Source organism: Rhea americana, unplaced genomic scaffold (assembly GCF_003343005.1).
Source record: "Rhea americana isolate MKP2758 unplaced genomic scaffold, rheAme1 scaffold_337, whole genome shotgun sequence".
NCBI classification, from domain to species: Eukaryota; Metazoa; Chordata; class Aves; order Rheiformes; family Rheidae; genus Rhea; species Rhea americana.
This window is the reverse complement of record NW_028186465.1, coordinates 43065-59888: the sequence shown is the minus strand read 5'-3', so window position 1 is coordinate 59888 and position 16824 is coordinate 43065. Positions and strand designations below refer to the sequence as shown.

At 41.7% G+C, this 16824-nt stretch overlaps 1 protein-coding gene across 1 annotated transcript; it reads left to right on the top strand.

Annotated features, from left to right (window-relative positions):
* The first annotated feature begins 5931 nt into the window (after positions 1-5931).
* Positions 5932-16090, top strand: LOC146592307 (p53 apoptosis effector related to PMP-22-like). The gene is made up of 3 exons (XM_085311258.1): positions 5932-6281; positions 12855-12998; positions 13644-16090. The coding sequence occupies exons 1-3, from the start codon at positions 6071-6073 to the stop codon at positions 13877-13879; spliced, it is 591 nt and encodes a 196-aa protein (XP_085167384.1). The 5' UTR covers positions 5932-6070; the 3' UTR covers positions 13880-16090.
* The last annotated feature ends 734 nt before the right edge of the window (positions 16091-16824 follow it).

The window sequence follows — 16824 nt, the reverse complement described above, 5'->3', positions numbered from 1 at the left end:
CCAGTTCTCAAAATGGCATGAAAAAAATAACTACCTCCTATAGATCAGGCTGTGTTGCAATATTTACACTTCCAGATTTTTGTCTGATATTGCACAAATATGATTCTTTCCAAAAACACATCTTCTCTCAACTTACTCAAATGTGTAACTCAGAATATATATAACCAACCTGCTCTGCAAGAACTTGTCAGCTTCTCTGGTTCCTCTGGGTGAACAGAAGCTGGCATAAAGAAAAACCCAAACACAACAATAACAAATACTCCAAGCCCTYGTGCACTGGAAAACACTATCACTTTGGGTATTCTTTGGGGGCATTTTCAAAAGGAATATTAGCAATTCTAAGAAATAATGTTCACATGCTGCACCAAGCTTCCATTCTTGCAGAAAACTCAGTTTTAGCTAGGCAACTCCTAGCACTTCGTGACTGCTCTTTAGCATCACACATACAGATGGTCATTTTGCAGACTTGGACTTCTTGATAGAAGCAAAATTAATATGGATGTCAAGGATGATGCAGTTATTTGTTTGATGCTTTCCTTTCTTACATTTTGAAAATGTGAGAGGAAGAGGTAAGGAGAGGAAAAGCTGCAACAATGTGTCTGTAGATCTTAATTGTCCTGAATCTCTGGGTATTGTGTGGGCATGATCTAAGTGAGCCAAAGTCCTCTATAAAGCTCTAGGGTAAATCCCAGCCACSAGGAATTTAGCCATGTATTTTAATAGAGGCAGAATTTCACCTAGTGCATCTCTGAGACAGTGCAGAGGTCTTTGCCATAACAGAAATGCAGAAAAATTAAGCTGTTGAGTTAGTGACCACACATGCACCTTCATTATTGTCTGTACAGCAATCACAGGGACAGTGTGTAGAGAAAGAGGAGGGCTCTTTGTTGTCTTTATTTTTCAGATTTTTAGGTCATCTCAGGCAGATGGAGCCACGTAAGGTGTCAGTCACTGGAAAGAGAAAGCCACGCCTCTGTGGGTCATGCAGGTGTTCTGTGCTGCTTTTTCCTGCAAACAAGTATTTTCACCTGGCTTTTGAAGCAGTCTCAACATTGCATCAACTACACAGGGCCAGTTTATTTCAGGTGTGTCAGCCCCAGACGAGTTTCTACACAAGCTACATCCAGCCAAGCACTACTGACAAACGCTGACCAGAAAAATTGCTTTGTTTAACTTCAGATAATGGCAATTTCTCAGCACAGATATGGAAATAGAAATTTAATCTCGAAGGACTGCTGAAATTGTTGGTGGGAGTTACACYAAGTACCTCCTATTTCTATCCTGTTTTTGTATTGAATGACTACCTTGTTTTGGTGATGCTCATTAGTGTTATGGCAGTGATGCATCAAGAGAGATTAAGTAGAATTAAGGCATTTCAACATGGAGAAAAGTAAGGACAGGACGCTGCTGAAGGCCAACACCTGTGAGTTATAAATAATTGGATTTTACAACAGGTATTCAGTCTGCAGACATYTTTTTCCTAAAAAATTTAATTGAGAAGTAAATATGCTAGAGAAATATATTTAGATAAAATGGAAAATGAAGATGAAGCCCCACCTTGATGGAACATCTTCTTCCTGCTGTTTCTTGATCTTACACAGGGCCAACAGCAGCAAGCGCTGGTGTGAGCTGCCACAGATAGCAAGGAAAGGCAGCAAAGCCCACAAAGGCCCCAAACACCCTCAGGCGGGAGGACTTTCTCTGGTGCCAGGAGGCTGCTCAGTGCTTGGCTTAGCCAGCATTGCTGACACCTTGACTCAGGGCCAGCAGGTTTTCTCTTATAGCTTGGTAAATGATTATATGCAATGGTAAATGATTTACTGAGTGTACTTCACCATCTGAATGGTAGTTGTTATGCTGCAAAGAAAAAATAAGCTATAGAACCTAAAAGATTACTGAAAGAATATTAAATTATCTGATTATTTACAGAATAAATAATTAAAGATTRTGGTGGTCAAAGGTTATTTATGATTCCTTTTCCAAAATGAAATAATAATTTRGGAAAAAGGCTTAGATTTGATCCAAAATATCAGATAAATTCAGATGGCTAGGCATTTTTGGCAGCTTAGTGCAGCAAATCTCTAGTTTATTTTATTCAGACATCTTTTTCTTGTGATCATATCACTATGTTTTTCCATGCGTGTATCTTTGCTGTCCCACAGAAGTGACTCCTACCATCTGGTATCTCTGTATATGCTGGCTACACAACCTGGAGGTGAGAAAAGCTACATATGCTATTGGAGCTGTCTATTTTGCCACAGGAACCACTACTTCATTAGTTTACTATGTTTTCTTACTACTAGATCAAAGCAACACCAGAGCTGAAGGCAGATGACTTCATTGACTGTGTTGTGGGCCCCWGAGCACAGAAAAATTAAATTTTTAGCATATTATGTTTCAGCTTTAGATAGACTTCCCAACTGACTTTCCTTTTCCCTGTATAGCATAGTGGAAACTCCTCACACTGAGTGAAATTTCCAGAAGTAATATTCAGAAATGCAGAATTTAAGGGGAATTTTCATCTTAAGCTATTGCCTCTCCATAAAGTTCAGTGTTGTGCTTAATTACAARCATTATTAACATACAGAAGGTAGCACTGCTAAGAGGCAAGAGGTAAAGCACGAGGTGAGTGAATARGAGGACGGCACTCTGGTCTCCAGTGGCAAGCCAGATGCTTAAAAACAAAGGAGAACATTAGATTTCTCTATTAGAGAGAAGCAGGGTAGGCCAAGACAGCTGCCWGAGGTGAACTTGGAGGGGTCTGGTTTAATGCAATACAGTGGGGAGTTGCTGCCCAAAGCCCCCCAGTGCACTTGACACGCTCCTCCAAATACCACAGCTCTGGGGAGCTGAGGCACCTCAGGCACACGCAGATACCAGCGAATGCAACTCATAAAAACGGTAACCAGCTCTATGCTCCTTTGAAAACTGAGGAAATTCCCTAACTTTTAACCCTTGTAATGAAGCTAACAGTTTTTATCTGAGTGATGAACTTTTACTCCATTTTTTACAATAGGGATGAAATTTAACCTCTCTTCTTTTCTGACTATAGGAAACAACTCTTGCTTTTTGTGCTGAAGAAAATAACTTCTGTATCTACCTCTGAGGTGACTTTCCTGCTGACAGTGAGATTGATGGAAAATCACCTGTCAGCAATGAACAAAAGAAGTCCTGCTGTAGTGAGAAAAAAAAGATGATAATCATGGTGCCACATTCTGCTCTTACTTATTCTCTACGCAAAAATTATGTGCTGAAGAATTATGCATGCTAGCRGTTCAAGCAAACTTAATTTACAGCTATATTTTACTATGAATTTGGGATGAAATCTGAACAGTGGGCATGACCAGAAGGAATGAACAAGGAAGATTATTTTGGGTGCAGTATGGTAGCAAAGATTTGGATGGATCTGAGAGGGACAAGGTTGTGGTAGTGAAGGCTGCAAGAATAATACTAAAGGAGGTATGATTTGAACCAATATTGTAAGGGAACTGTGGCAAKAACTGAAGGGTGGAGGAGGAGTTATGAATAAAAGATATGTGTGTATACATATATATATGTGTGTATATATATATAAAAGTATATATATGTGTGTGTATGTTATCAAATAGTAAATTGATACCTTTTCATAATACAACTTACTATGCAATAATAAGCAGGCYATTAGTTTTTCCAGATAGATGACCTCAAGTAAGATTAGATCTTAAAACTAGCCTTTCATTGTTTTGCCAATTTGAGCTTGCCAGTAAAAGCCCTTGAGACAAYTAAGTGGTAAGTGGTGCCTCAGTATTCAAATATAGGAATTCTTAAAAGCAACAACTTACGAATATCTTTTTTTTTTCAGTTTTCAATAATTCATGATTACTTTTTTCCATTTGYACTCTTAGAAAAGCCACATGCTATGCAACAAATATGCAAATAATGTTTCAAGGTTACTTTGTAATATGAATTATATACTTTAATCATTATTGCTGGAATTATTACTTCTCAYTGTTCAATTTTTCATTCACAATGGTATTTAACAAGTATAACTTACTTTCTAGATAAGTATACAAACTTTCTAGATTTTTCTGGTGAGGGTTAGTAAAACTTCCCATAGTTTGAGGTAACCTATCCAAGATTTTTGCAACTTGCTTATGGTGAGATCACCTTGTTCTGTTTTTAGCATCACAACTCATTCCCTGGCATTTGCCAGCAACATTATTCAAATGAGGTTGACCATCCCTCCTCRCAAGACACCTGCCCCTGTGTTTCTTGCGGAACTGATGTAGGGCGCATTTTGAGCAGCTTGAGGTAGCTGCAACAAAATCTCATTTGGTGGAATCCAGTAAAAAATGATACTTTCTCTTCCTCTTTGAAACTTATGCAATTCTTTTCCAGCCCTTCTGAAAAAACATCCATATAGCATCAGAGTTTTAAGAATTTTGGCCAAGTGCTGAGTTAAATCCTCCTGGCCATGTTTTCCAGTAAAGCAGAGATTCTGATGTACGGCCAGCCAACTGGATCCACCTTGCTAGATGCAACACAGTCTATTCCCTGACATCCACTCTCCTGAAAGTCCTTTCAACACATGCAGGTACTGACCTCAAAGAAATGTTCTCCTACTGACCTCTTTGCTGAGGACCTTGAAGCTCCTCTGACACTCCTCTAAATATAAATTAGATGCCCAAAATGCATTTGTCCCTAGTCCTGTGATAGGCCCATGCCTGTGCCTATGATGAGAGTCTGCATTTGTGCTGGGTGATGGGGCGACATGATGGGATGTGTGTAGATCTTATCGTGGAGAAGTGTTTCTCCTCTGRCCAAACTGTTGGGCGTGCATTCACGTTATTTGGCAGCAAAGCATTCAGTCTGATCTTCTTGGGGTGCATATCCTGACATGGGATAAGAGAAGTCAGGACATGTGACTCCTGGGTACCATGCCTGGACTGTATCTGGCCAGGGTGGCTCTAAGTCTGAGCACAACTGCAACCAAGCACTTAGGAAACAGCCCTTGGAAATGCTGAGCTTAATGCTGGATGTGATAGTTAAAATGAGCTGGCTTCCTTGTTAATAATGTCATATTCCCATCTTCAAATAGCAGCTTTTTTTTTTTCTCCTTTTCATTTGCATTAAATTGTCCAAAACCTGGGCAAGAAGTTGACCGTTTCAACTGTAAAGCAACAGGTCATAAGCTTTCGGTGCACAAAGTGACTAACATTTTTATCAATTTTACGTAAGTCTGATCTGTCTTTTTCTGGTTATGAGAGGAAAAAATGAACTTAAATACCAGGGAAGAGGGCAGGGCTCATGAAACATCGTAAGAAACTAACATTTTTGCTCTGCTTAATTACAGTTGCCAACAAGACTCCCACAGAGATAAGAGAATGACAGATCGATTCCTGGGAATTGTTGAGTCAGGTGTAATGTAAGTGATCCACGGTACAACACAGGTAACATGTGAGTGAAGAACCACATAGAGACTGAAACAATGCTTATGAATACTGAAAACTTCAGAAGAAAAGCAGAATTTCTTTCTGGATATGTTGCTTGCCRAAACTCAGTGCTCCGCATTTTAGCACAACAACTTTTAGACTGAGCGCTTCAGTCTGCTCCCCTGCTGAATCTGTTTGAAGTGCACATCTCCGGGGATTAAAATATCGCAGATGTTTTTTGGATTTCCCTACGCTGAGTTTGCCACAAGGCAGGGGAACCCAGGACACCACCGCTCACCTCGAGCGGAAAGAGGAGGCTGCAAGCGCTGGTGGCGGGTGCCAGCTAGCAAGGAGTTAAGTGCAGGATTAGGGAGTGTAACTGGACTCGCAGTTTGTTTAGCAGCTGCGGGAGAAGGGRCAGAGCGAGGAGGAGCGGGGGCCCAGCCCTGCCGCTGCTCCACAGGTTGCAGCCGCCTGTCCTGAGTCACAGGAATGTGGGTGGGACTCCCTCCTCCCTCAGCCYGGGTTAAAAAGCAGCTCAGGCAGATACACGCAGCCTGTCTGCCTTCCCAGAGCAGCCTCCCCACCCCGCCGGCTCAGAAAAAGCTCGGCCTCGCTGGTGCATCCGCTGCGGGAGCCCTCCCGGGCAGCTGTGCAGGATGGTGGCGTGCAGCCTGGCCTGCTGGCGCTGCAGGTGGCTCCTGCCCCTGCTGCTGGGCCTGGCCATCATCATGGGCATCATCGCGCTGGCCGGTCGGGGCTGGCTGGAGTCGGAGTCGGAGCCCTACGTGCAACAAGCGTCGCTGTGGGAGAGCTGCACGCGGGGCGAGCAGGACCTCAACTGGAACTGCGAGTCCCTCATGGACTACGGTGAGTGTGGGACAGGCCACCGCCGCCCGCTCCCGCAGCAGCGTCTCCCCGCCGCCTGGGCGGGGGGAGCAGTCCCTTAGTGAACCTTGGCAGTATGGATGTGCCCCCACTTCCCGCTCTTGCGATTTAGGTGCTTAGTAGGACTGGGGTTTTGGAGCAGAACCAGTGGTAAGGTTGTTCTGGAGTTTAAAACAGCAAAGAAAATCTGCCCTCAAACTGCTTCAGGGCAATTTTTTCCRTCAGTGCTGTGGTAAGAAGCCAATTTTTTWAAAAAAGAAAGTTCTRTTTCGCAACCGAAGAGAGTCGCTGGGCCACAAATCACCTTTAGCTGTCCAACTTGCTCCTTATCACGTGTTGGCCAGCTGCAGCCCTGCAGCCTTGCTGTGCCCTGCCCGGGGCTCACAGGCCCCATGGAGCAAACCCCGARTGGAGAAACGTTCACGGAGGGCTCCCGGTGCAGAGCCACACCGGCACAGCACCCAGATTTCCTTTCCTCCATCCCCCTGGCGGGAGAGGGGACCCGAGCCCCCCGTGGCTAGGGAGATGCTGCGGTACCACTGCGTCACGATAAATCTGAGCACAATCATGCCACTGCTTTAACTTGCTTAGCTGCTTTTATGGCTAGTGCTGCCAGTGTTATATTCTCACCACGTTCTCCCAGGGGCTGTTTTGGGGGCACTTACTGTTTTTTGCTAAAACACGCTGATTGCATCTGCTTTTCCCTAAACTGGAACACTTACAGATAAGTAAGAAGAGCTGCCATAGGAGCCTGAGCTAGGGTACTTTGGGTGGTGAAGCTGGAAAACAAAAAGGGAAAGTGTTAGCCTGTCACAGATCCTGCAGGAAGTATTTCCCCGTCGCGTGTCCCTTGGCAGCCAAGCCTGCTGGCCCTCCAGAAGCTTTTCACCGTGACGCTTGTGCGCAAGCTGAAAACTGGATATATTGCCAGAGCAGCCGCTTCATTTCTTGGCCAGATGATGACTGCAGGTTTTACCCTAAGCGAAGGAAATCTAGCTGTTGTGACAACAAAGCTGTCAACTCCACTCCACAGTGAAGAAGAGTAATATGGTAGAGTTGCAGAAATTTGTTTTCTTCCGTAGTGACACTGCTTTTCATGCCCCGATGTGCTGATGGCTGTGCGCTGTGCTTCAGTCCTGAGCAGGTGGGGCAAAAGCACAGTTCTGCTTTTTTTCTCTAGCCAACAAGGTGTCAGAGAAGAAAGGTATCCTTTACTTGCAGCTTATTTAAAGCAGTTTGACTTTGCTTCTTCCGTAATTTTGATGAAATGAATGCTGCCTTCTACGTCAGTGCTACTTACATCTAGAGACAGGATGTAACATGAGTTCAGGTTTGATTTGGTTTCATTTCCTTTTTTTATGGTAATGAAATTAAACTTAAAATCAGCATGGGCATTTACATGGGAAAAAAGTGCCTAGCAGGAATTTACAGTACTACTACAGGAAAGTAGAAGTTAATTAGCCGAGATGCATAACTCGTGTTTTGCATACGGTAAGTACGAGACACCAACCATCCTGTGCCTCTCCTGACAAAAAGAAAACTTCTGAGTGGATCCTCATTAATAGAAATCTGCATTAAATTGAGTTTCTTAATTGAGCTGTGGCATGTATGCTAAGGCAAGAAAAAGAAAAAGCAATCGAGCCACTTATTTAAAATGAGGAAGAAAGGGCAGGAGCAGGCACATGTAGTTTTGCAAATAAGAATGTCTCCTAAACCAAACTGTTTCTTAACACACATTTACAATGCCACAAGAGAGGAAAGAAGGGGAAAAGCAAAAAGAGGAGTAGGATATCATTTGATAGGAAGGTGAGGAAGGGATTTTGAGTAGAAATCTGTACTGGTTTGTACCTGGGAAGTGCCTGCCTGACAGCATCTGTATATTATTAATATGTTGCAATGCCTAGCTGTCATTCTGCACTACAATATGACTCAAAATGACTTACTCTCGACCATTGCAGGATTAAATTGTTGACTGTGTGTTTGAAATACATCAGGAAGCCATCAAACATGAATAGAGCTGTTTGCAATGTGGTTACTTGGGGAAGGCAGGTAGCTTTTATCTTTACAATGATGARGCTGTAAGTTTAGGAACAGTATTTATGGATGTCAATGTCCTCCCAGTTCTCAGTGGTTGCTCCCTGTGACTTGGTTTGAATTAGCACTGTAAATAATGGGTGTGTATGTGTGTGGTAAAGGTGCACCCATGGTGGTTAACTCTTTCTTATATGCCTAACAGCCTGTTGGTATTCATTAAGCACACAATAGCTGACTTCTGACTAGAAAAATAGAAGCATTCATCCGGATTTTTACTAAGTGCCAAAGGAGGGAAAAAAAAAAAAAAAAAGTTGAAACTTAATATTAGGAGCCCAGCCTTTGTGAATCATGTTTCACTGCTGCTGTGTCAGTGCAGCAGGACTGCTGGAGGAATGGCCCTTGCTACCTAAGATTATTGGTGAAACTGTGCACATGTCGACTTCACTGACAGGCCAGATAAAGGAGGAATGTGGCAGATACACTCATCTCACCCTTGCCTCCTTTCAGGCATATTTCTGTCTGATATATGATGCCAGGATGAATTCTAGACAAACAAGCTTAGTTTATAATGTCTGCTCAGTGAAGGCACTTGGAGAACGCTAACAGAAGAGATGTCGCAGTTGGTCTGTCTGTCTGTCTATATCCMAAAAAAATTTGCTGAAACTCCCCAGTAAAAAATTAAGTGAAGATAGTTTTTTTTTCTTTTCTTTTTTTTTAAAAAAAACAGTAAAAGTCGGGCATGAGCAGACTAGACTGGCCTCTCTGCCTTTGGGCTTGCTAGCATAGTGGGCAGGCACATTTCTACTGTAAGGAGCAGGGAAGTGMTAAAAGCTGGAATCTTCCAGGATTTTGCCTCTGCTCAGCTCTGATCAGAGCTGGATAGCTGATACAGAGTTGTATTGGTGGGCTTTTATTTAACAGTTTGGTAGTATAGCAATGGCTTATTGCAGACTCCTAATAACTAAACAGCCCGGTGATAATTCCCAACTAGCTCTCCCAGCAAACCTTAGACTCTGAGCTGTCTGTACGCATGAAGGGTATGTACGTACCTTTCCTTCACCAGTCATGTTGTCATGGAAGTTTGCACATTATGTGAGCAAGAAAATATTGTTGACAACAGTCTCTTGCTCACAATGGACTATTGCTTTCTTTAGCTAACAAGGTATGTTTTCTGAGCATGCCATGTTATGAGCTCTCAAGACTGAATAAATACTGTGATTTATATACAGAAAAATGTCAAAACTGCAGWGCAGTAGTTACAGTAATCAGTAGTACAGTATCAAAAAGATGTCTCWTCTAAGCATGACAATGTAAAAATTTCTACCCTAAGATTCCTGATATTCACAAGCTAACAAACAAATTTCTGATTTTGTAAACAAGTAAACAGGGATAAGAAAGGCTTGTTACTTCAAATCATATAGTAGTCCATCTTCTTGCTGATGCTAGATTATTTTCTCAGTGCTTTTATTCATTTCTAATRGGAAATCTAGATTTAAATGCCCTACACTATAGAGCTTTTATCTCTTCCCTATTGAGGTTGAGGCACAGACAAACAAAATCAGGAAGTTTAGCTAACACTAAGTTTTTTTTTTAAATTAACTTCATCATATTTACTGATCATCATCATTAGCTTGAAATAATCCCAACCCTTCCYTGTTATTTGCATGCCAACATTTGTAGCTTTATTTTCTTTGCATAGTCATCATTAATCAAACTATAAAATAAAACATTTAATCCTTCCTAATAATTATAGCCCTTCAGCCCCTGAACAGCTTTGTTGGTATGCTTTGAACATCACCTAATTGATAAGTACTTTTCTATGATGAGATGCCAAGAACTCGACTCTTTGAGGTAAAGCTGACCAGSGCAGTACTAGTGCCTCAGACTATGTRCTGTGATTTTTTTCTGTTTATGTAKCCCTGAATATTTGGGTATAMTTGTTTGATTTCAGAAACAGATGTCATATTTGTGTCTGTTTTGAATAAGAAATACTCTGTCTGCCAAATTAAGRGACCTGAGTCTTTTCTGTTTTGGGRGAGGTTTAAATTCTGTCTAAATCTCTTGTGATAAGGTTCTTCTGAGCACAACCTAACTGCAAACTGGGGCAGATCTGTCTTTCTCAGTGTGTGAGCATARTTTTCCAGCTCTCAAAGCAGCAAACTGTGAGGGAAAATACATGTCTCTCCCCTTCRAACAGTCAGGAGCTGTAGGTGGAGGACCTTGCAGGCAGAGATTGAGCCTCCCTGGGTGGCTGGGGAGATTCAGACAACTCTCAGGTGTCCCTAGGTCAAAAAAGAGCCAGGAAAGCTCACATTAGTAGACTGTGAGTGATGAGGTTCCTGCATGGGAAAAAAAGCGATGTTCAGCAAGAACCTTGCAGCAGCACATCTACTGAAAACTCTCAGTCCATGGGAGTAGCAAAAGCTTGTGCGGAAAAGGAGGCTGCCAGGCCTTTGCCCTATGCTCACTGAGGGTGCAGCCTCCAGCCCCAATCTCTTACTTCTTACTTCAGTCACTTATTATAAGACTTCTCATTAAGTTTTTGAGAACTAGACTGTCTTACATTGTGTGCGTATAGATGTCCATAACTTTTTACTACTCTTCCCACTGCTGTTAATGTGGCAGGCTGGCCACTCAATAGCTGTTGTCTAGTCCTGCCCAGAGCAGATCCATCCAACACAGTGGCCAGCACCAACGGTCAGCCTCAGTCTTAATGCGTCTTTTCAGTATGATTTCACTGCTACTGCCACTGGAAAAGAAAATTCGGGAGGAGAAGGAGAGGGATGTATTGGGTTGCCAGCATTAAATTTTGTCACAGGCAAGCTCAAAGAACCACTGTGAATTGTCTTGTGGTGTTGCCTGCTACTACCAATATATGAAGATTTGAAACGACGCTGCATTTGATATTAATCTTACTAACTTCCTGGCTTGTTGTCCAGCTAAATGTGTTGTTGCTTTCATACTGCCAGAGATGAGCAAATAATTCCCAATAAATAGAGCCAGGGCTGACTCATATACAAAAGCTTTTTATGCTTGTAAACTAACACAGGATATGGAAATAGCTGAGATAGCACTGTGGGTTTTCTAGCTTGTGTCTCTTACCATCATGTTTGTGTTGTACCAGACTTCAAGRTGTCTGATCTGCTTGCATATTTGAGTCTGCAATCTAAACGTTATCAGGCAGATGTCAGACACATCTTCCTGCACTGTGCCAGCTTATATAGTGCATTTGAAGAGGAAAGTACTTTGATAATGAAAAATGAGTTTTGTTGTTCTTGTTACTCTTTTTCTTAATTGGACAAATACCAATAAATGGCATTCCTAATTTGTCTGAGCTGAATCATTTTTCCTGAACWGGTTGTGTGCTATGGTTAAATATCCTTCTGTATCAACTACCTCTAAATAAATCCTGTTGTGGAGACAATATCCACTATCTACATTAGGTGCATCAGAGAATATTGTGTATGAAAAGATTTTATCTGACCATTGACATAGTTTCAATCTCCAAATGCTGATCAGATGTCCTCCCTCCCTCCTCCCTCTACAGCAGTCTTTTAGGGCAGGGATATAAAACATGTAAAACTGGTTGAAGGAGGAGTAGGGACTAGGGGAGCTAGTCTGAAAATTTTTTGCTGCCTTGGGTAGCTCTCGGATTCATGAAGGGAAAGGGGAAAGGAAAAGAAAACCTTTTCTATGCCAGCTTGACTGCCTGACCTTGCAGCGTCCTGCACCTGGGAAGGCATAACCCCATGCACCAGTACCAGCCAGGGACTGACCTGCTGGAAAGCAGCTCTGCAGAGAAGGACCTGGGAGTCCTGGTGTACAAGTTGACCATGAGCCAGCAATGTGCCCTTGTGGCCAAGAAGGCCAATGGTATCCTGGAGTGTGTTAGGAAGAGTGTGGCCAGCAGGTCGAGGGAGGTGATCCTGCCCCTCTACTCAGCCCTGATGAGGCCTCATCTCGAGTACTGTGTCCAGTTCTGGGCTCCCTAGTACAAGAGAGACATGGAGCTWCTGGAGAGAGTCCAACATAGGGCTAAAAAGATGATTAGGGGACRGGAGCAGCTCTCTTATGAGGAAAGGCTTCAAATCTGGGCTAGTTTAGCTTTGAGAAGAGAAGACTGCAAGGGGATCTTATCAATGTCTACAGATACCTTAAGGGGGGGTGTCAAGAGGATGGGGCCGGACTCTTTTCAGTCGTGCCAAGTGATAGGACAAGAGGCAACAGGTACAAACTGAAACACAGGAAGTTCCACCTGAATTTAAGAAAAAATTCAGGGGGAGATGTGCTTTGCACCTGAGAACTGACTGACAGTTGGCAGCTGTATTTCATCTACATCTACATTAGTGCCTCTCTGCTGTGCAGTGTTGCACTTTGAAGACATCCAGTGTTGCTTTGACATAGGACATCCTTTTTACAGTAAATGATTTCAGCAAATAAATAGAAGAAACAAAAGACCTACAGTGACCTACAATTCAGTGCACTGCTATATCTTAACATCTCTCTTGTTTTCTTCCCAAGGATGGGGGAGAGCAGCAGCTGCCACATACCTTGTTGGCTTTGTGATCCTGGTCATCTGCTTCGCCTTGGCAGTCATAGCGTTCTCAGTGGAAATACTCCGTTTCAACTTTGTGCGAGGAATTGGAGGCTTGCTGTTTGTTGTCGGTGAGGCTGAGTACAAAGAGAAGATTATTTCAGATGTAAAACAGGCATCATCAGAAACACATCCTAGATGGAGCCCCCTTCATGRAATACGCTGTCTTTCTCTGATTTATGATTCCTTTTCATGGTGAACAAGGGAAATTTAGTTTACATTCTGAGAGGATTAAGGGTTAGGGAAGTTCCAGTGGCCTTTGTCAGCTAGGACTTTCACAAAAGCAGTATATCAGGATAACCAACATCTTTGACCCTGCATGTCACGTACTAACACYTTGGAGCTGAGAGCCCCAGGCGCTTCCCACCTTCCCAAGGAGTGGAGGAGCTCTGGGGCAACATTACAAGCAAGAGGTGATTGGTTCCACAAGGATCACAGCACATAACTGTAGGACAGGGTTAGTTTCAACATGCAGATGAGTACTATAGCAAAGTGCCAATGTCAGCCTTAGCTGCTGCAATCAGGTAGGTGTGGGACCTGCCTACACTAGAAGTCACGTGTCTCTGCAAGAATGCAGATTTGATTGTGGGACTGGGGCTAATCTTTACATATCTGCGAGGGCAATGCAATTACCTCCAAATATACTTTTAGTGGAAAAAGCAGTGCAATTCTTTGTCATTTACTCTTGATTTTCTTTCTTTCTCTCTGCCCTTCAGCTGCATTCCAGATCATAGGTTTGGTCATCTACCCAGTGAAATTCACAGAAGAAATTCCTTTGACCGGAGCTAATATGTTCAGCTGGGCCTACGGTTTTGGTTGGGCCAGCACTGTTGTTGTAATTGGCTGTGCTTTCTTCTTCTGCTGCCTCCCCAATTGGGAAGATGAAGTCCTGGGAAATATCAAGCCCACCTACTACTACTCCTCCCCAGAGAAAACATCATACTTAAGATGAAAGAATTAATTCAAGTACATTGAACCATCAAAGCAACAAAAGAGCTCCTCTGCWGTAAATTTTGGTGTAGTTATGAGAGACTTCTTGCTCCAATTACTTCTTACTAGTACTGGTAATGAATTAGTTAAAATATTGGCATCTTTAAGTAAATAGCTTTTACCTAAAGTATTATTTACGCATTATCATGTCAGTTCTGTTTGAGTGGGTTACTGGCTCCTTCCCCTCCTAACTAATTGAGTCATCCTTAATTTATTCAAACGTTCGCTTACAAATAAAAATGTAGTGTTTCGAGCACAGAAAGAAAGAGGAGAAATTTTAAACAACTCATTTAGGGGACCTACATGTTATTTTGTTTTATTATTCCACCTCTGACAAAATTGTGTGAAACAGAAACAGAAGAAATACCCTTCCAAAGAATGCTTTTTCTTCCATCAAAGTCAGTCCTAAGAAAGGAACTTCACTTGAGTGTATTATAGACACATGGTGCCTAAGAATGTCTTCTTATTCCTGTTACTGGGCTATTGTTGACTATCAACCATTTGAACTAAGGGAAATTAAAATTAAAATCTATTTTTCCACCAATTGTTGCTGTTGGATGGAGCTCTCTGAAGCATGGAGCTTATATGTATATAACGATGGCTAGTGTAATACTGGTGTTTCTGTGGAGGTTGCAGGACTTGTGATAGAGCCACATATAATTTTATATATGCTGTCCCAAAAAGAACCAGTAAGTCCTCAGATGTTAAACTACGTGCATTTTTTTTTCAGTATTCAAGAGAAGTTGGTTTAGAAAATATCTTAGAGTACAAACATATGCTGTTCTTTATGCCCTTTACTCTCTTAAAACAGCCATGTCTTAATTATCAGCCATTTGGAGGGAAATTTTAGCCTAAGGTATCGAAAACCTCCAAAAGCTTCTAAAGCACACTCTAGCTGCTCCAGAGTTTAGTAAACTTAGGGGGCTTTTTTGAGTTACTAGGGATAACAGGTAAAAACAGAAAAGCAAAAGCAGTCCTGTGAGCAATATACATGCGCAAACTTCGTATAGACAYGTATCTCAAGGGTGGTTCTGGACCCTGTGATTCAAAACAAGTAATCCAGTGAGACAGCTTYGTCTTTATTGGTCATAGAGCTCCTGCAGCTTACAGCAGATTTAATTATGATCTATAATCTTTGTCAGAACTTTGGGTGGGGAAGAAGAAGGAAGAGTCTTGTCTGGGAAGCTCTTCTTCCAGCTGTGGGAGAAGTAGCTTCGGTAGAGAGAGGTTTCTAAATGGGATATAGGCATGGCGGGAAGTGAATGCTGTCTGTTATGCTGTGTAACAARCAACTGGGAACTTATTTCCTGTTGTCATAAACCCAATGCTTAGGAGAGAGAAAATGTGTGAGTATATATATTTATGCACACGTGCAAAATAAAGCTCAATGAAACATTAACCAGCATACTGTAAAACTAAAGTACTTCAGAACTAAGCTTTTTCAATGCCCGATATGTCTTGTATTATATGTTGTATGTGTTTCTGTTTTGTAACAACTTTTTTAAATTAGTAATGCTGTATATTGTATGTGATCCTGTTTTGGAAAGGTGATATGACTTCTCAAGGTACCTTCCAGGCCTGAATTTTATAACTTTTCAGAGTGTAAAAATCTGCATACTTCAAAGCTGTGTTACAAGCTCAATGATGGCATATAYAATCAACTGTATTTATGATTCTTGCTGAATAAGAGAAGAATCCTGTGACAGATATGTCTTTTTTTTTTTCCTGTACAGTACTGGCTTGCTAGGTATAYTGTATAGACTTACTATATTATGAGTAACAATAGTACTTAAATTTCTAATGAATTCAAAATGCAGAAGAGAATTCCAATTCTGGAAAATCCTTGCACAACTAAAACTGAGAAGGATAGAAGGCAAAAGAAAATGGGCATCCTTCCCAATAAGAAGACAAATGGTACAGTAATAATATTTAGTATAAATTTTTTGTATGTTTTTTATAAGCATTGTCGTAGCTTGTCAAAAAGCGTAAATGTAAAATAAACTTGGTTCTGAATATACTGGAAGGGTAGAAGCATAACCAATTACGCAGTTAAAATATCTGGGAAAAAGCTATTGCAAAGTCATTAATTACTCTCRAGTGATGCTCATGTCTGTGACACTCCTTTCAAACATGGGGACTTAATTAAAGCTGTTTTAATTGATGGTTGTAGAAACTTGGTGTTGTTTGTGGTTCATTGATTCATTTCATAAAATCAAGTAAATAGCCATTCTTCTGTTAAGGTGAACTTCAGTATCTATGAACTATTGGGTTAATAAAATGGAATTATAGCATTTCCATATCCAGAGTGGCAACAGTGTCTTTTACCAGTCACGTAAGTTTGAGTATACACTGCAAAACACATCCACGTCCTTTCAGCAGAAGTGCCAGGCCTAGAAAGCTCTTCAGTAAGCCAAAATCTCTTGAATACATAACAACTTTAGGAGGAATCCTCCTTTTAAGTACATGAAGTCCTACAGCTGGTCTCAGATGTGGGAAGGCTGTTCCTTTTTTAACAGAACTGTGACAAATAACTACTTTCATGTACTCATTAAGCCTTTTTACTAGGCACAAAAAGATGAATATTCACTTGCTAGTCTGTGTGGAAGACCACATTTCTCCAATGATTAGAAACTTTCCCATGTCTAACCTCAGTTTATGCTTGGCCAAMGTGTAATCCTACGCTGATGGGATTCTTTATCTTCAACAGCTCTTTCTTCCTCTGAGATTATGCAGAGAGCAAATCCCCTGTCAGCCACTGCTGTGTTTATGCTAGTCTGCTACTGGTTTCCAGTTTCTGGAAACACAGGCTCACCATTCTCCTGATCATTTGAGCTGGYCTCTTCCTTAAATGTCTTATTTTTAAAACAAAGTTACCCGCTTGGATTCTGGCTGTTTCCTTGGCCTTTA

Excerpts from the sequence above, each read along its gene's own strand:
- LOC146592307 (XM_085311258.1), top strand. The coding sequence starts at position 6,071 with ATGGTGGCGTGCAGCCTGGCCTGCTGGCGCTGCAGGTGGCTCCTGCCC. Across the intron at positions 6,282-12,854 it reads CGAGTCCCTCATGGACTACG|GATGGGGGAGAGCAGCAGCT; the intron begins GTGAGTGTGGGA and ends TTTCTTCCCAAG. Across the intron at positions 12,999-13,643 it reads AGGCTTGCTGTTTGTTGTCG|CTGCATTCCAGATCATAGGT; the intron begins GTGAGGCTGAGT and ends TCTGCCCTTCAG.